General features: G+C 37.1%; 1 protein-coding gene across 6 annotated transcripts in view; it reads right to left on the bottom strand.

Moving 5' to 3' along the window:
- Positions 1-10,452, bottom strand: part of LOC125651576 (protein-L-isoaspartate(D-aspartate) O-methyltransferase-like) — a 16,810-nt gene extending 6,358 nt beyond the window's left edge. For 2 of the 6 annotated variants that reach the window (XM_056166000.1, XM_056165999.1), the window contains exons 1-5: positions 10,284-10,437; positions 9,851-9,937; positions 5,880-6,016; positions 2,418-2,522; positions 1,879-2,091 (exon numbers count right to left, since the gene is read on the bottom strand). In XM_056166000.1, coding sequence (XP_056021975.1) covers positions 1,879-2,091; positions 2,418-2,522; positions 5,880-6,016; positions 9,851-9,905 — 510 coding nt within the window. In that variant the 5' untranslated portion in view covers positions 9,906-9,937; positions 10,284-10,437. Of the gene's footprint in view, positions 1-1,878; positions 2,092-2,417; positions 2,523-5,879; positions 6,017-9,850; positions 10,027-10,283 lie in introns of all 6 variants that reach the window. The other 4 variants (XM_048880234.2, XM_048880229.2, XM_048880230.2 and 1 more) reach the window with 4 other exon arrangements.
- Positions 10,453-16,558: the final 6,106 nt, after the last annotated feature.

The following is a 16,558-nucleotide window of genomic DNA, read 5'->3' as shown; positions in this document are numbered from 1 at the left end:
CAAGGAATACTCAGGTGAAATATCAAAGCTCTATCACTTACTGTTCAAAAGTTATTAGCAAGGTTAAAGTTTCAGACAGAATTACAGAATGACAGACAGGACAAAAATAATATGCCCCCCAATCTTCGATCTCGGGGGCATAAAAAGATGGAGAAAAGATTCAACATCAATGTGACCAATATCATTGTTCTATATGATACAAAAATAATGACTGTTATTCTGAAATACTGGTAGGAAAGTGAACATACCTTTGTGCATGAAAAAAAAAAGCTATAAAACACTCCTCTTTAAACCATTGTAAATTGTTGGAAAATATTAGATCCCTGGGTCAGAACAATGTGAACATCATTAAATAATAATGAAGTATTGTACAAAATTTCAAAGCTATCTGATAAATCATATAAGAGAAGTGTTCACGTCAAGCTATTTTACATCCTCCACCCCTCTTAGATTCACAATAACTTTTAGGAAAATAATTGGATCCTCAAGTCCCAACAATATGCACATCTACAAATGGCAATGAAGCAATCTACAAAGTTTCAAGTCTATTCGATAAGCCATATATGAGGAGAAGCATTCACAAGATTTGGTGACAGACAGATGAACAGATGGACGGACAGACAGATGAGTGGACAGAAAGTGCATATACAATATGTCTCCCCCTGGAAGAGGAAAGACATAATTAAGGAGGAATGACACTGTAGAGAAATCTGATATGGATGGAAAGTGAAGGATATGTATGGATAATAATATTTTGAAATTGAAAACTTTCAAATTTAACTTATTTAGTTAAAAAATGCAGCTTTAGTAAAAAGTAATCTGGGGGGAAAAAATAAACCCCCTGGAAGACTCAAACCCACAGCCTGGTGTTCCATTCTATGCACGTACAAATGTCACGACTTCCTGCCTTTATATACAGCTGTACATGTAGTACAAACATCATGACTTACTGTCATTATATACACATACAAACGTCACGACTTACTGCCGTTATATACACATGCAAACGTCACGACTTACTGCTGTTATAAACATGTACAAACGTCATGACTTACTGCCGTTACATACACGTACAAACGTCACGACATACTGCCGTTATATACACATACAAACATCATGATTTACTGCCGTTATATACACGTACAAACGTCAAGACTTACTGCCGTTATATAAACGTACAAATGTCACGACTTACTGCTGTTATAAACATGTACAAACGTCACGACTTACCGGTACTGCCCTTATATACACATACAAATGTCACGATTTACTGCTGTTATATACACATACAAACGTGAGAACTTACTGCCGTTATATACACGTACAAACGTCACGACTTACTGCTGTTATATAAACGTACAAACGTCACGACTTACTGCCGTTATATAAACGTACAAACGTCACGACTTACTGCCGTTATATACACGTACAAACGTCACGACTTACTGCCGTTATATACACGTACAAACGTCACGACTTACTGCCGTTATATACACGTACAAACGTCACGACTTACTGCCGTTATATACACGTAGTACAAACATCACGACTTACTGCCGTTATATACACGTACAAACGTCACGACTTACTGCCGTTATATACACGTACAAACGTCACGACTTACTGCCGTTATATACACGTACAAACGTCACGACTTACTGCCGTTATATACACATACAAACATCACAACTTACTGCCGTTATATACACGTAGTACAAACGTCACGACTTACTGCCGTTATATACACGTAGTACAAACATCACGACTTACTGCCGTTATATACACGTAGTACAAACATCACAACTTACTGCCGTTATATACACGTACAAACGTCACGACTTACTGCCGTTATATACACATACAAACATCACAACTTACTGCTTGAGGAAGGGTGGCTGCTGCAGCTCCTACATGTATGGCATCATAAGGACCGTCCTCAGCGTAGCCCTGTCGTCCGTCACCGGTAACGAATTTCATTTGTCCTGACTCTAATAATGCTGCTAAGTTGGGGTCTTTTTTAATATTTACAATGGATTCTGACACCAGATCTGGAATATGATCAATGCCTACTGCTTTACCACTGGGCCCAACCTGAAGAGAAATTTATCCATTTCAGGCATCTACAATTTAGTTTTAGATTAAATTTACAGTTCTTCCTTGTATTCTGTAAATAACATTATGGAATGTTTAACCCCTTACATGGCAGAGAAATTGTGTTTCCAGTAAATTATTCAACATGTAATACAATCTATAGATGCATTCTCATCTATAATCTATTTTTAAATTAAATTTACAGTTCCTTCTTGTATTTCATAAATGGAAATTACATATTTAAAAGGAATGCTTTTAAAAGGAGTGCTCTGGTTACTCTTTCTGATAAATCTTATCCGCTCCAGGCCGAAACAACACTTAGTTACCAATAGAGCCATGCAAGCAGTAAGATATCCGCTCCCTGATCCGACATCCAGCGCTCTCTTTCCCTCAGCAAGGTGATCCGCTAGCAGTTCTAGAGCATGGGCATGCTGTACAATAAAATATTGCATTTTGTACAATAACATGTAACAGATTTTAAAATTTTCAGCTCAAATCGTGTCCATGCTCCTTTAAACCCCCATAGTGGCCCATTAAGGAGTCATGATTTGAAATTGAATCTAAACTATAATGGAAATTCTTGAATATCAAATGCATCGATATAAAGAATAATATCAAACACTTTTCTATATAATTGTTTGAACAAAGAACTAAGAATAGAATAATTTATGAAGCTTTTGTAGAAAATTAGGGTTTTCTGGATCAGTGATTCTTGACTGCATATCATTTCCTAGCTGCAATAATGTTATCCTTACCAATTTTTAACATTTCAACAGATTCAAATTCCATTTTGTCACAAGTAGTAAAAGCTTCAGGAATTGCAGCTCTCCCCCAATATGTCAGAATGTTAGAAATTGGGAAGGACTACATTATTGCAGCTATTTACCAGAGATCTCCCCTTAATTGGGAAGCGGCATCTCCTTAAAAAATTTGAATCCCCTTCATCTAAGGATACTTTGTCCCAAGTTTGCTCTGTGGTTTTAGAGAAGAAAACGCAAGCGGTATTAAGGAGCAAATTGGAATTAAATTCTTAAATAAAGCGTACATGTGATCAGGGAGTCTCTAGATCTATAGGTAACTAAAGGAATCTTCTAAGCTCAACCTGATTAAATCCAGGTTTCTGGGCCATCAACGCTGAGTATTTCTGAAATTTGAGATTTCTCAGAATATTTGAGTTTTTATCACCCAACTGTGCCACCAAATAAATATTTTCTCAAACTCAGATATGTTTTTGAGTTTTATCTTACATTTGAAAATTTTCTCAAATGCGCGTGCCACCAAAATATTTTTGAACTCGGCCGAGAAAAATATTTGAGATTTCTCAGAAAATCCTGAGATTGGTAAATAGCAACCTCAAATAAAATCTCAAGTGTATTTACTCACAACAAAGTCGCTGTCAGACGACTTCGTCAATGCAGACGTCGTAGGAATGTCGTAGTAATGATTGTGAGGACAAGGAGGATCTTTGACAGGTCCAATCCTTTGGAAGGGTTAAGCAAGGGTGATATTTTTGACAGATATCGTTTTTCCCCGTCACCACTTTTTTCATAGTAGATTTACTTAAAGAAAATCCAGCTGTAAAACTATTGTGTCAAGAATATTCCTTTAACCACCCTCCATCAAGTCTTAGTTGAGTTGCGATTTTATTGCCATGGGGTCATTTTATATTACGGTGTCCGTGAGTGACTCTCAATGTTTCTAAAAGTACTAAAGGTGGTCACGGATTTGTGTCATTTGGTGGAAAAAATTATTAAATTTCCCAGCCGTGAGGAACTTGTGCACATGAAGACAGCATTTCACAAAATAGTCGAAATTCCACTTCAAATGTAAATGTTGTCTGCTACAAGCTACTTGTACATAGTGACCATGACCTTTCCATTAATGCGTATCTTGAGCCTGAGTTCAGTAGCACCCTACTGCAGACGTACACATTATATAAATATTGTGTCAATGACAGTCTCATTATACCTTTCACTTCTCTATAAAATGATAAGAAAAGATTACTAAAATATATCGTATGTCAAAAACAGCAAAACAACTGTACACGATTAATGATAGCTGTGTCACCCAAAGGCACCTAATAATGGACACTACTAACCCCCCCCCCCCCCCCCCCCCTGCTTTTTTTGCGGCGATAATTTCTCCGAAATGTGTGGATCCTCTGTCTATCTCATCCCTCTTTTGATTTATATATAATTGTTTCACGCCTCTACCGGTATCTGGGGCGGATCCAGGAATTGTGGTTAGGGGCGCAACTTTATGAGGCAGGTGGTCTGGGGGGCACCTTGAGGCTCCCGAAAGCTCCTGGATTTTACAGATTGAATAGGGCTTGAAATATGTCTCCTATATTGTAATTTTTACTATTTTCTATCATTTTTAATAAGGTGAAATTAATACAATGACAAATTTTAAGGGTTTGAGAAGAAAATGTAAGTTCTCCAAATATAATAAATCAAAAGATTTTGACATTCATTTCTCCGAGAGTGGAAGAAATTATTGCGTCTTTTATTGTTTACATTTTTCTGAACAAAAGACCATGATTTACCTTAAATTTGAAAATTTTAGGGAGTGTGCGCCAGTTGCGCCCTTCCTTACATCCGACACTGGCTATAATAAAATACCCAAAGTAAGAAACAAACATTTGTAAACAAACAGTGGTCCCAGCTTCGAGATACATTTTCCAAGTAATTGCAGCATTAGATAAGGAATTTTGGTGAGCAGCAGGTCAGGGAGATGTTATACTACAAACAGTCTCTTCAACTTAAAACTCATCTCATCTCTTTTATTTGTCACAATCTTGTGTGCACTGATCGGACAAGACTTCTCTTTCACTGACGGCCAAAGAGGAGGTCACAGAGTATGAAATGAGACATGTGATTGGTTCGCGAAAATCCCAAGACTAAACAAGTGGTAGTGTTATATTTTATAATACTGATAGAAGGCCAATCTCTAGATAAAGCTTACAAAAAGCGTGAAACGATTGCATAAATCGAAATTGGGATGGGATAGACTGGGAATCCACACATTTCAGAAAAAATTATCGCCGCAAAAAAATCGGAAGGGGTGGAGAGTTGTAGTGTCCATACTTCAGGTGCTTGTGCTTCTAAATGTGATGTCATTCAATGATTCGAAAATTACATCAAAAGTACATGCTAAAGCGCTGTAAACAAAGTGAAAGTGGATTTCAATGAAAGTAAGGCCCCTTGTAACAATGACAACACGTTGAGTTATTTTGTCAAATCTCAACCCACTTGAGACAACTCTGAGAAAGTTTGGTGGCATGGCATTTTAGCAAAATCTTTGCCGAGGTGAAAAACGTGAATTTGAGTCTGAGTTTGAGATTTTTATATGTTGGTGGCTCCCAGGCCAGATCTTTGATCCGCTCCGATATTCTTAAGTCGCTAATACAAAGATCTGAAGACATTCCTTAAAGGGTCACATAAGAATGAACTTTAGATAAACCAATCAAGTCATCTCTGGAAAATCATTGGTGGTAGAAATAAATGTCAGTGAATAATGAAGTGTTCTCGATAATGACTTCCAAAGGAACCGCAAATGCTGAATTCAAGATATAAGACTAGGTTTGATTGGTTCTTGTAGAAACATTTGATTGGATGACCTTAGGTCACCAAAGTACATGCTGACGTGACTCTATACATGATGTCTACAGATCTTTGTATTAGCAACATCAGAATACTGGAGCGGATCAAAGATCTGATTTTAATCACTTGTTAGCACTACTTTCTGTGATTTATTTTTTTTGCATGTCTGTGTCATATTGGACTCACCATGTGTGGAGCACTTATGGTCACCGAGTAGCCAATAGTCTGTGGGGAATCGTTATAGGGATTCATCTTGGAAAAATGTGCTCTGTCCACTTTCTTCATAGAATCTATGACACGTTGAGTCTTTAGAATATCATTTTCTACAAATAAAATGAATCGAGTGTGTATGCATCACAAAATAATCATCAATTGTGAAATATTTCAGGGTAAGAACAAGCAGAAATAGCCTGGAAGGTTGACAATGTTCTACTATCACTTCATACTAAGTATGCAGACCCTACCAATGGGTAACAAATCAGAAGAAAACATGATGGGTCAGGCTGGGACTCCAACCATGGCCTATAAAACAGGTTGTATCGTCTATGTTAACCCCATGCCATTTTAATTTTCACTCTAAAAAGGATGACTAGTACCAAATTTGAGTGTGTTAGTATCATGAAGCCAGAATCTGTCATCAAGTTCCTGTCATATTCTTCCTGCATGCTTTCAGGAGATATGCATTTTTGTGGTAATTTGATTTTCCTGTACTACTGCAGAGACAGCTGTGACATCATGTTTATATTCATACAGAAGAGTTCTGACTGCCTGTCACACAGAATTTATAGAGAAGAGTTCTGACTGCCTGTCACACAGAATTTATAGAGAAGAGTTCTGACTGCCTGTCACACAGGATTTATAGAGAGGAGTTCTGACTGCCTGTCACACAGGATTTATAGAGAGGAGTACTGACTGCCTGTCACATACAATTTATAGAGAAGAGTTCTGACTGCCTGTCACACAGAATTTATAGAGAAGAGTTCCGACTGCCTGTCACACAGAATTTATAGAGAGGAGTTCCGACTGCCTCCACTCACACCAACACAAACTGTTTACCTATTAGAGATCTAATCTAAGAAAACTAAAAATGATAGATTTATAGCTATGCCAATTATTTTCCATTCTGAATTCCATTTTTAGATGGACTGCTACTTAATGCTTTTTTCACCTTTAGTTTGATGACCTGCAATTAGCTGTAACAGTATCGAAAAAATTCAAAGAACAACCCTGTATACAAATATTGTCCATTTACATTCAATAACAGTAAAGTCATGTGATATTAACAGGTCCAGTCCAAAGACTATTTCTATCTACGTAGCTATTGATAGCTACCTAGGTATTTAAACCTACTTAAAGTAGCTACTTCTACTTACTTTTACCTGTTTTTAAAAATATGAATAAATATAATTAAGGCACATCTTTTAAACAGATCAGTCATTTTATGTATCATGTTGTGCATGTGCACGGCAAAATTCGGAGTGTAAATTTGAATACTTTACGTGGGTGATAATGTAGAGGAAATGAATGAAAAATCACCCAAAAAACCTTTATTGTAAAAATGCATGAAGATAAACTTTAAAATTAATACAGATTTGTAAGACATTCTAGACTTCTTATCATGTAGTTTTGATCCTAAGCTCCTAGAAATGGAACTGGGTGTAGTTATTGATGCAAATTTGAAAGGCTAGAAAGTAATAAATTTTTGTCCAATATTGTTGTGGTATTCATTGTCAGTGTAAGTGAATAAAGAAATTTGGTACACACCATATTGCACCGTTCCTGCGATTTGCCACGAAATGCAAATAAAGGAAAAAGTAGGTAAAAATAGCTACCTGGAGTAGGTTTAAATACCTAGGTAGCTACAAGTAGCTACGTAGGTAGAAATAGTCTTTGGACTGGACCTGATTAAGTGGGAATTCTCACTCCATTTAATTAGTTTTCTCTACAGCATGTCACATCTTTATGCATGAAAAACAAACCAGAGAAATAAATAGAGGGGAATATAGGGCATCTCTAGATTCAAGTTAAGTCATGACCCGTTTGGCTTAGGTGGGGTCAAACTATGGGTTAAAGAGGAATAACACATGAAAAATCTGATATGGAAGGAAAGTGGAAGGAGGATATCTACAATAATATTTTAAAATTGATATTTTTCAAATTTACCGCATATAGTTAAAAAAAAAAAAATGCAGTTTTAACAGAAAACAATTTGAATTAAAAAATATTAAAACCCCTGCTATACTCGTGTCTGCGTAGCGTAGTGATTAACACACTCACTTCTCACCACTGCGACCAGATTTTGATTCCGCGATTGGCAGTGGTTGTATGAGAGATGGTATGAGTGATCGCCTGCTTGGACATGACATGCGAGTTTCCTTCCACAAAATGAACCCCTAGTGCCAACATCCGTGCAAATCGGTAAAGCACTAAAACCATAGCGCCACAGCTAGTCAGTCGGACTCCATAACCAGCGGACAGATAGCTTTGTTGGTAGAGCACCTGACAAGAGATTCAGGGGGCCCGGGTTCAAATCCTGGTCTGGTCCATTGCACTTTCTTCTTTTCTGTAACATATGGTGCCATTGACCAGTCTTTGGAACTGACAGATGAAAATGCCTGCCAGGGGAAAAAGATCCTGGGTTAATGTCTTCAAGGTGTGAAATACTGGTAAGGTGGAAGAATGTGGAGGTCGGACGGATTCAATCGCTGGAGGCCAGTTAGCTCCATTGGTAGAGCATCTGACTAGAGATTCTGGGGACCTGGGTTTTAATCTTGGTCTCTTCCTGTTATATCCCACGAAAAGAAAGCCAGGTACTTTAGGAAACTTCAATGAACCAGACAAGAATTTGAGCCATTTCTCCATCAATTCTAGGCAGTTGCTTTACTTGTGAGCATCTATAGCCCTTGCTTTCATATATAATTCTATGTCTGGGAGTATATCTACAGGCTGCCAGGCCTAAATGTATGTACATCTTATAATGATCTTGGTTCTTGATTATCATTATGCAGAAGGGGATAATAACATCTTTATATCAATCATTGTGGTGAAAATAATGTACATGACAATATATATAATTAACTTATAGGAGCAAATCATACCCATAGCCAGAGGTTTCACAAGAGGAGGGGGGTGTACAAGTGCCATCTTAAAAACAAGATGCTTTAATAAGGCCATCATTACAATTTATTCTGTTTCATGTACTCTGATCCACATCTAATAAGGCCATCATTACAATTTATTTTGCTTGATGTACTCCGACCCACATTTTTCAAGGTGGGTAGGTATAGGTTTGTTGTGGGTTTTTTTTGGTCATTTTTTGTGTGTAAATGAATGTAACACATTGATTCAAGAAATAAAAATCAAATATACATGTCAAATGATAATAATAATAATAATCTAATAATAATCTTTATTTTTAAAGTTGGATATACATACTCCACACACTTTTTGATGCTTTCATTGAACACATAACAGCCAGACAAATTTGATATTTATATATTATAAAGTTTAAACAATCATTTTGTTTATGAATCATGCACCATCTTCTGAAATTTTCACAGGACATTTTGTATTCATCACAAATGAAGACATCAAAACCTAATACGACAAGAACTATATAAAGTGTCTCTGGGAAATGATGACAGATGTACACATGAAAGTTAAAGTTTAAAACAAATACAGATGATCTGTATTTTCAGAAACAAAAATAAATAAATAAATTTAAAAGGGTGCCATTATGATATCAGGCAAAGGTGGGCACATGCTATCTCTCAGATTTTCTTTTCATGAAACTTTGTGCACAGGTTCCTACTGACCCCAATAGGAAATTTGCCAAATAAAAAGTTTCTATCATGTTTAGTTTAAAACTTCATCAAAGTACTGAAAAAAAAATGAACTGGTTGGGTGATTTTGAAGGGTCGGTCAGATTACATCAAACTTGTAGATCTCATTTTTTATTGTTAGCCAAAATGATGTGAAAAAATCATGAAAATGCTAACTATGTATGAAATATTCATAGACTATATCAATTTGCTTCTGTTTAGTATTCACCCACAACTTAATTCTTGGGAACTTAGGTGGCCCCTATATTTCCTGTTATGAATAATCACACCTCTCCCCTCAGGAAATTCCTAGCTACAGACCTGCAAATATCATACTTGCAAGATTATCTATAAGATCCACGTGACTTTTGCCACTGGAGCGCCACGCCATACTTCTGAAAACAGTCAACAATCCCACTGATCCTGTAAGTATAAGAAGTCGTTTCAGTACTCTGTTGACAGCCATAGTCATGTACAGTACTTTAACATGGGAGTCACATGTCCTAGGGAATCTGCAAAATTTTTATATTTAATCAATAACAAAAATAACCATGAAGCCAAAAATCTAAAAGAGTATCCTTAAGTGGTTGATAATGTGTGACTTCTGTCAAATGACATTAACTGCTGCTCTTGAAATCGTAATAAAAAGTGTCAGCCCTGTGAAACAACAGAGGAAATGCGAGCTAATATTCTCGATTAAACTAAAGACGACAGCGCTTCATAATTTGATTTTATGCATTTTAACGAAGTTTCCTTCGCACAGTTTTACCTCCCGTTTTGAAGAAATAATTTCACCACGGTGAAATAAGCAACGAACAACGTAGTATAAGTATCAAGCGAATCTGCACCAAAAGATCAAGAAATATTCCGAGTTGTCAGTCATCCGCAGCTCTTCGGGCTTTTAGAAAACCCTTATTATTAGCTATTTTGGTGTGGCCTGGAATCCACAATGCTCACCTGAGTGTTTGGCTCATAAAGACTTAAGTTAAAATTTGTGATTGTACAAATTGAAGATGCTTTAAATTACAAAATTAACGTTTCAATGGTTTGTTTGTTTACATTAAAAGACTCGAGTCTTTGTTTACATAACAGTACAGAACCAAAGCTAAAATATTGCTATTTCCCTTGCATTCAGACGGTCCAAATTTTGGTTGTCTACATTAAACGAGTTATATTTTTAATTTCTAACGTCAAAAATGAAAAACATTTCTTTCGAAAAACGTGAACCAGTCCCTTTAATGAAGAAAATATTTTTCTATTTTCTTCAGGCCCTATTCACACAGTTAAGGAAGAAAGAAAGCTAGGTTTTGTATAATCTCAGCGAGATTCGTCGAGGCTGGATATTTGGACTGACGCCTCTTCCGAATCTCAGACCAGTGTCACATAAAGTGATTCGGGAAATCTAGCCTGAACTTCGGCCGCTTGTTGCGATTAAAATGGGTTAAATTGAATTTCTTGCCCGCTTCAACTTTTCGCCTCAGACATCCTATTAACTCCCTATCACAATGAAACATGCATTTCTTACCTTTACAAGGTGTAAATCCCACAGTAATTCAAGTTGGCTATTTTCGAAGCCATTGCATTTCATATTTTACCTTCTCAACACTGAAGAGTTCCGATAGTTTAGGACGCCTTCTAATAGATTGATTAAATATTACACAGTTTTCTTTTTATTGCTTTTAATTTTTATGCTTAAATGCTTTGTACAGAGTAATTGTCAACCAATAAGTTCTGTATTTTCAATCATAGTACAAATTGTCATGAAGTAGTATATCGGAACTCTTCAGTGTTGAGAAGGTAAAATATGAAATGGTGGCCGTTTGCAATGGCTTCGAAAATAGCCAACTTGAATTACTGTGGGATTTACACCTTGTAAAGGTAAGAAATGCATGTTTCATTATGATAGGGGGTTAATAGGATGTCTGAGGTGAAAAGTTGAAGCGGGCAAGAAATTCAATTTAACCCATTTTAATCGCAACAAGCGGCCGAAGTTCAGGCAAGATTTCCCGAATCACTTTATATGACACTGGTCTGAGATTCGGAAGAGGCGTCAGTCCAAATATCCAGCCTCGACGAATCTCGCTGAGATTAGGTTTTGTATGAATATGGTAAATAATAATTAGGGACCGGTCAATATTAATTGGGGGATTAGGACCAGTGCATTCCACATATATTTATCCTATATACATATTACCATTTTTAAATCAAAGTACTGGTGGGAGTTGATTTTATGTATTTTCACCAGATGCTTCTGGGATTGAAAATTATTCCAAATAATGAAACGATAGAGAAGTTCACTCAAAAGTCACAAATTTATGCATTTAAACGTATGTTGTATTTCTATAACAATCAAGGCGCAATTGCTTATATCTACCTACATATATAGACTCTGGTAAGTTGTCTGGATTGTATTGTACTCATCCAACATATCGTTTTACTCATCCAACATATCATATACCCTAACAATTGTGTTTTACTCATCCAACATACCATATACCTTAACAATTAAGTTTTACTCATCCAACATACCATATACCCTAACAATTGTGTTTTACTCATCCAACATACCATATACCTTAACAATTGTGTTTTATGTGCTAGTGGTAGGAGTGATACGTTATACGTGGATACTGCAAACACCACAGGGGCTGGATATGCGTCTAGTGCAGGGGGAGTCGAAGACTCTGCTACTGCCGCTGGCTAGTCTACTTGTAGATGAAAAAGAGAGCCGAGTGTGTAAGCCTTTCTTGCCAGTACAAAGCCTCTACCAATCCAAGACTTTTACAGTGCCTCCAAGCGACAGCACACGGCAAACTAGGGTCCACTATCCTAGGCTAAACTGTAAAGGATCTCGGAGTAGCAAGGACCCCAGAGGCGCAGAGGTGTGGGCCCACCGGCGTGTGGACATGCCCTTACTCTCACCAACCTTGTCCCAGCTATGGGTTAACTAGTCGGACAGATGGGAGTCGTAAGCCATGGAAAGCAACTCATCTAGGAGAGGGAATGCACTCCAAACTCAAATCGGGTAGATAAGACTTGTCAGTCTTGGTAGACCGCTTATCTAGAGGAGAGACACCTTAAAAGAAAACTCTGGTCCTCCAGGTTGGGGGTTTAGCGCAAGACCAACTATCTCGCCTAGTAAAAATCAGCAGTTACAGAAACATTGACGAACAGAAATATTAACTTTGACTCGGGGAGGAGGTTCTCTTCAACAACAAGACGAATGACGCATTATAGTGAAAGCTATCAAGAAGCTACAATGTCGACTGACCTTCTAAACACCAAGTCAGCAACCAGACTTGGGACCTGGAATGTTAGAACGATGTACCAAAGTGGTAAAGCAGCCCAAATAGCAAATGAAATGAAAAACTACAGAATTGAAGTATTGGGATTCAGTGAGACAAGATGGACCTCAACAGGAACGACAACACTAGATACTGGAGAAGTTGTACTTTACTCTGGACATCAGGAGGAGGATAATCCACATACAGAAGGGGTTGTCTTCATTCTATCAAAAGAAGCCAGCAAAACTCTAATATAATGGGAACCTGTCAACTCGAGAATTATAACAGCAAGTTTCCAAACAAAGAAAGCGAGAATAAAAGCAAACTTTGTACAATGATATGCGCCCACCAACGACGCTGAAGAAAATGTCAAAGATAACTTTTATAATACACTTAATGCCACTCTAAACCAGCAAAAAGAAAACGACATCACAATACTCATGGGAGATTTTAATGCCAAAATAGGAAACAACAACTTAGATTATGAAGAAATAATGGGAAAACATGGAATTGGTCAGATGAACGAGAACGGGGAAAGATTTCCTGAACTTTGTGCCAACAATAAATTTGTCATTGGAGGGAGTATATTTGCACACAAACGCATACATAAAGCCACATGGGTATCACCAGACCATGTAACAGAAAACCAAATAGATCATTTCTGCATCAACAAGAAATTTAGAAGATCGCTTCAAGACGTTTGTGTCAAGAGAGGCGCAGATGCTGCATCAGACCATCATCTATTGGTAGGCAAAATACAAATGAAGCTAAGAAAGGTATTCACCATGAAAAATCCACGGGTGAAGTACAATGTCAACTTCCTGAAAGACAAATCAACAAAAGATCAGTTCAATATCACGTTGTCAAATAAATTTGAATCACTAGAAGAACTTGATAATATTGAAGATCAATGGAGTCAGATTAAGGAAGTGATAACCAGCACATGTGAAGAAACGCTTGGCAAGAAAACATACACACAAAAAGAGTGGATAACGCCAGAAACTCTCAAAAAGATCCAAGTGAGAAAACAGGGAAAAGAGACAATAAACTGCAGCAGAACGAGGAGAGAAAAAGCTACAGCTCAAGAAAATTACAACAAAGCCTACAAAGAGGTTAGACAGAGTACAAGAAAAGACAAAAGAACTTTTGTAGAAAATCTAGCTGCACAGGCAGAAGAAGCTGCTAGGATGAGAAATATGAAGAACCTGTATGATATCACAAAAACACTTGCAGGCCGTTTTAGACAAACAAGCCAACAGATTAAAGACAAAAATGGAAAAGTTCTAACCACAACAGAGGAACAGTTAGCAGGATGAGCAGAACATTTTAAAGAACTTCTAAACAGACCACCGCCTGACATAACACCAGATATTAACAAAGCCAAAGAAGAACTTAAAGTCAGCCTTCACCCTCCATCCAAAATTGAAATAAAACAGGCAATTAAAAAGTTAAAATCAGCCAAATCTTCTGGCCCAGACAACATTCCTCCAGAAGCTCTAAAAGCAAATCCAGATCTTACAGCAAATATCCTTCACAAGATCTTCAATAGCCTATGGAAAGACGAGGAAATGCCTCAAGACTGGAACAGCGGCCATCTAATTAAGCTGCCCAAGAAAGGAAATCTTAAAGAATGCAAAAACTACAGAGGCATTGCACTACTATCAGTAGTTGCAAAGGTGCTAAACAGAATCATCCTAACAAGACTCCTGAAGGCCATAGACGAGAAGCTCAGAGACCAACAAGCAGGTTTCAGAAAAGATCGATCATGCACGGACCAAATAGCAACACTGAGAATAGTCATAGAACAATCTCTATAATGGAACACCTCCCTATTTCTCAACTTTGTAGACTTCGAGAAAGCTTTTGACAGTTTAGATAGAGAAGTTTTATGGAATCTAATGGCACACTATGGAATACCACAAAAGTTCATTAACATCATCAGGAACTCCTATAACAACATGAAATGTAGAGTTATACATGAAGGCCAACTTACAGAAAGTTTTGATGTCAAGACTGGAGTCAAGCAAGGTTGTGTACTATCTCCTTTTCTCTTCCTCCTGGCAATTGACTTTATCATGAGAGAAACAACTGAAGGGAAAAGAAATGGAATCCAATGGACAATGTGGCAACAACTGGATGACCTGGATTTTGCTGATGACATTGCCCTCATCTCCAGTACCCAACAACAAATGCAAGACAAAACATCTCTCCTAGCAGCAACATCAGTTAAACTAGGATTGAAACCTAATGAAAGTAAGACAAAAATTATGAAAATTAATGCAAAGAGTAAACAACCTATCAAAATAAGGGATACCATCCTGGAAGAAGTTGAGGAGTTTACTTACCTAGGAAGCATTGTGAGTGTGAATGGAGGTACCGATGCTGATGTTAAGACCAGAATAAACAAGGCTAGGGTCATCTTCAACATTCTGGGGAAAGTATGGAATGCAAAGAACATCTCGAGAAACACTAAAATCAAGATTTTTAATTCAAATGTAAAGTCTGTGCTTCTGTATGGGGCAGAAACATGGAGAACAACAAATGCCACGATTTCAAAAATTCAAAGATTCATCAATTACTGTCTGCGCAAAATAATGAACATCAGATGGTTTGATAAAGTAAGGAACGAGGATCTTTGGAAAAGAGCAAATCAAGCCCCCATAGATATCCAAATCAAAAAAAGCAAATGGTCATGGATTGGACACACACTGCGAAAACCACCAAGCAGCATCACAAAACAAGTCATCAAATGGAACCCCCAAGGAAAAAGAAACGGAGGAAGACCAAGGAGCAGCTGGCGCAGAGTTACGGAGGCAGAATTAAAAGAGCAAGGCTACACCTGGAACTTAGCAGAAAGATTAGCGCCAAGCAGAGTCAGATGGAGGGAGTTCGTCAATGGCCTATGCTCCCTAGAGGAGCAAAGGGCTAAGTAAGTAACAATTGTGTTTTACTCATCCAACATATCATATACCCTAACAATTGTGTTTTACTCATCCAACATATCATATACCCCAACAATTGTGTTTTACTCATCCAACATATCATATACCCCAACAATTGTGATTTACTCATCCAACATATCATATACCCTAACAATTGTGTTTTACTCATCCAACATATCATATACCCCAACAATTGTGATTTACTCATCCAACATATCATATACCCCAACAATTGTGTTTTACTCATCCAACATATATACCCTAACAATTGTGTTTTACACATCCAACATATCATATACCCCAACAATTGTGATTTACTCATCCAACATATCATATACCCCAACAATTGTGTTTTACACATCCAACATATCATATACCCCAACAATTGTGATTTACTCATCCAACATATCATATACCCCAACAATTGTGATTTACTCATCCAACATATCATATACCCCAACAATTGTGTTTTACTCATCCAACATATATACCCTAACAATTGTGTTTTACACATCCAACATATCATATACCCTAACAATTATGTTTTACACATCCAACATATCATATACCCCAACAATTGTGATTTACTCATCCAACATATCATATACCCTAACAATTGTGTTTTACTCATCCAATATATCATATACCCCAACAATTGTGTTTTACACATCCAACATATCATATACCCTAACAATTATGTTTTACACATCCAACATATCATATACCCCAACAATTGTGATTTACTCATCCAACATATCATATACCCCAACAATTGTGTTTTACTCATCCAATATATCATATACCCTAACAATTGTGTT

This window comes from Ostrea edulis, chromosome 5 (assembly GCF_947568905.1).
Source record: "Ostrea edulis chromosome 5, xbOstEdul1.1, whole genome shotgun sequence".
Taxonomy (NCBI): Eukaryota; Metazoa; Mollusca; class Bivalvia; order Ostreida; family Ostreidae; genus Ostrea; species Ostrea edulis.
The sequence above is the reverse complement of the archived record's forward strand: the minus strand, read 5'-3'. Positions and strand labels throughout refer to the sequence as shown.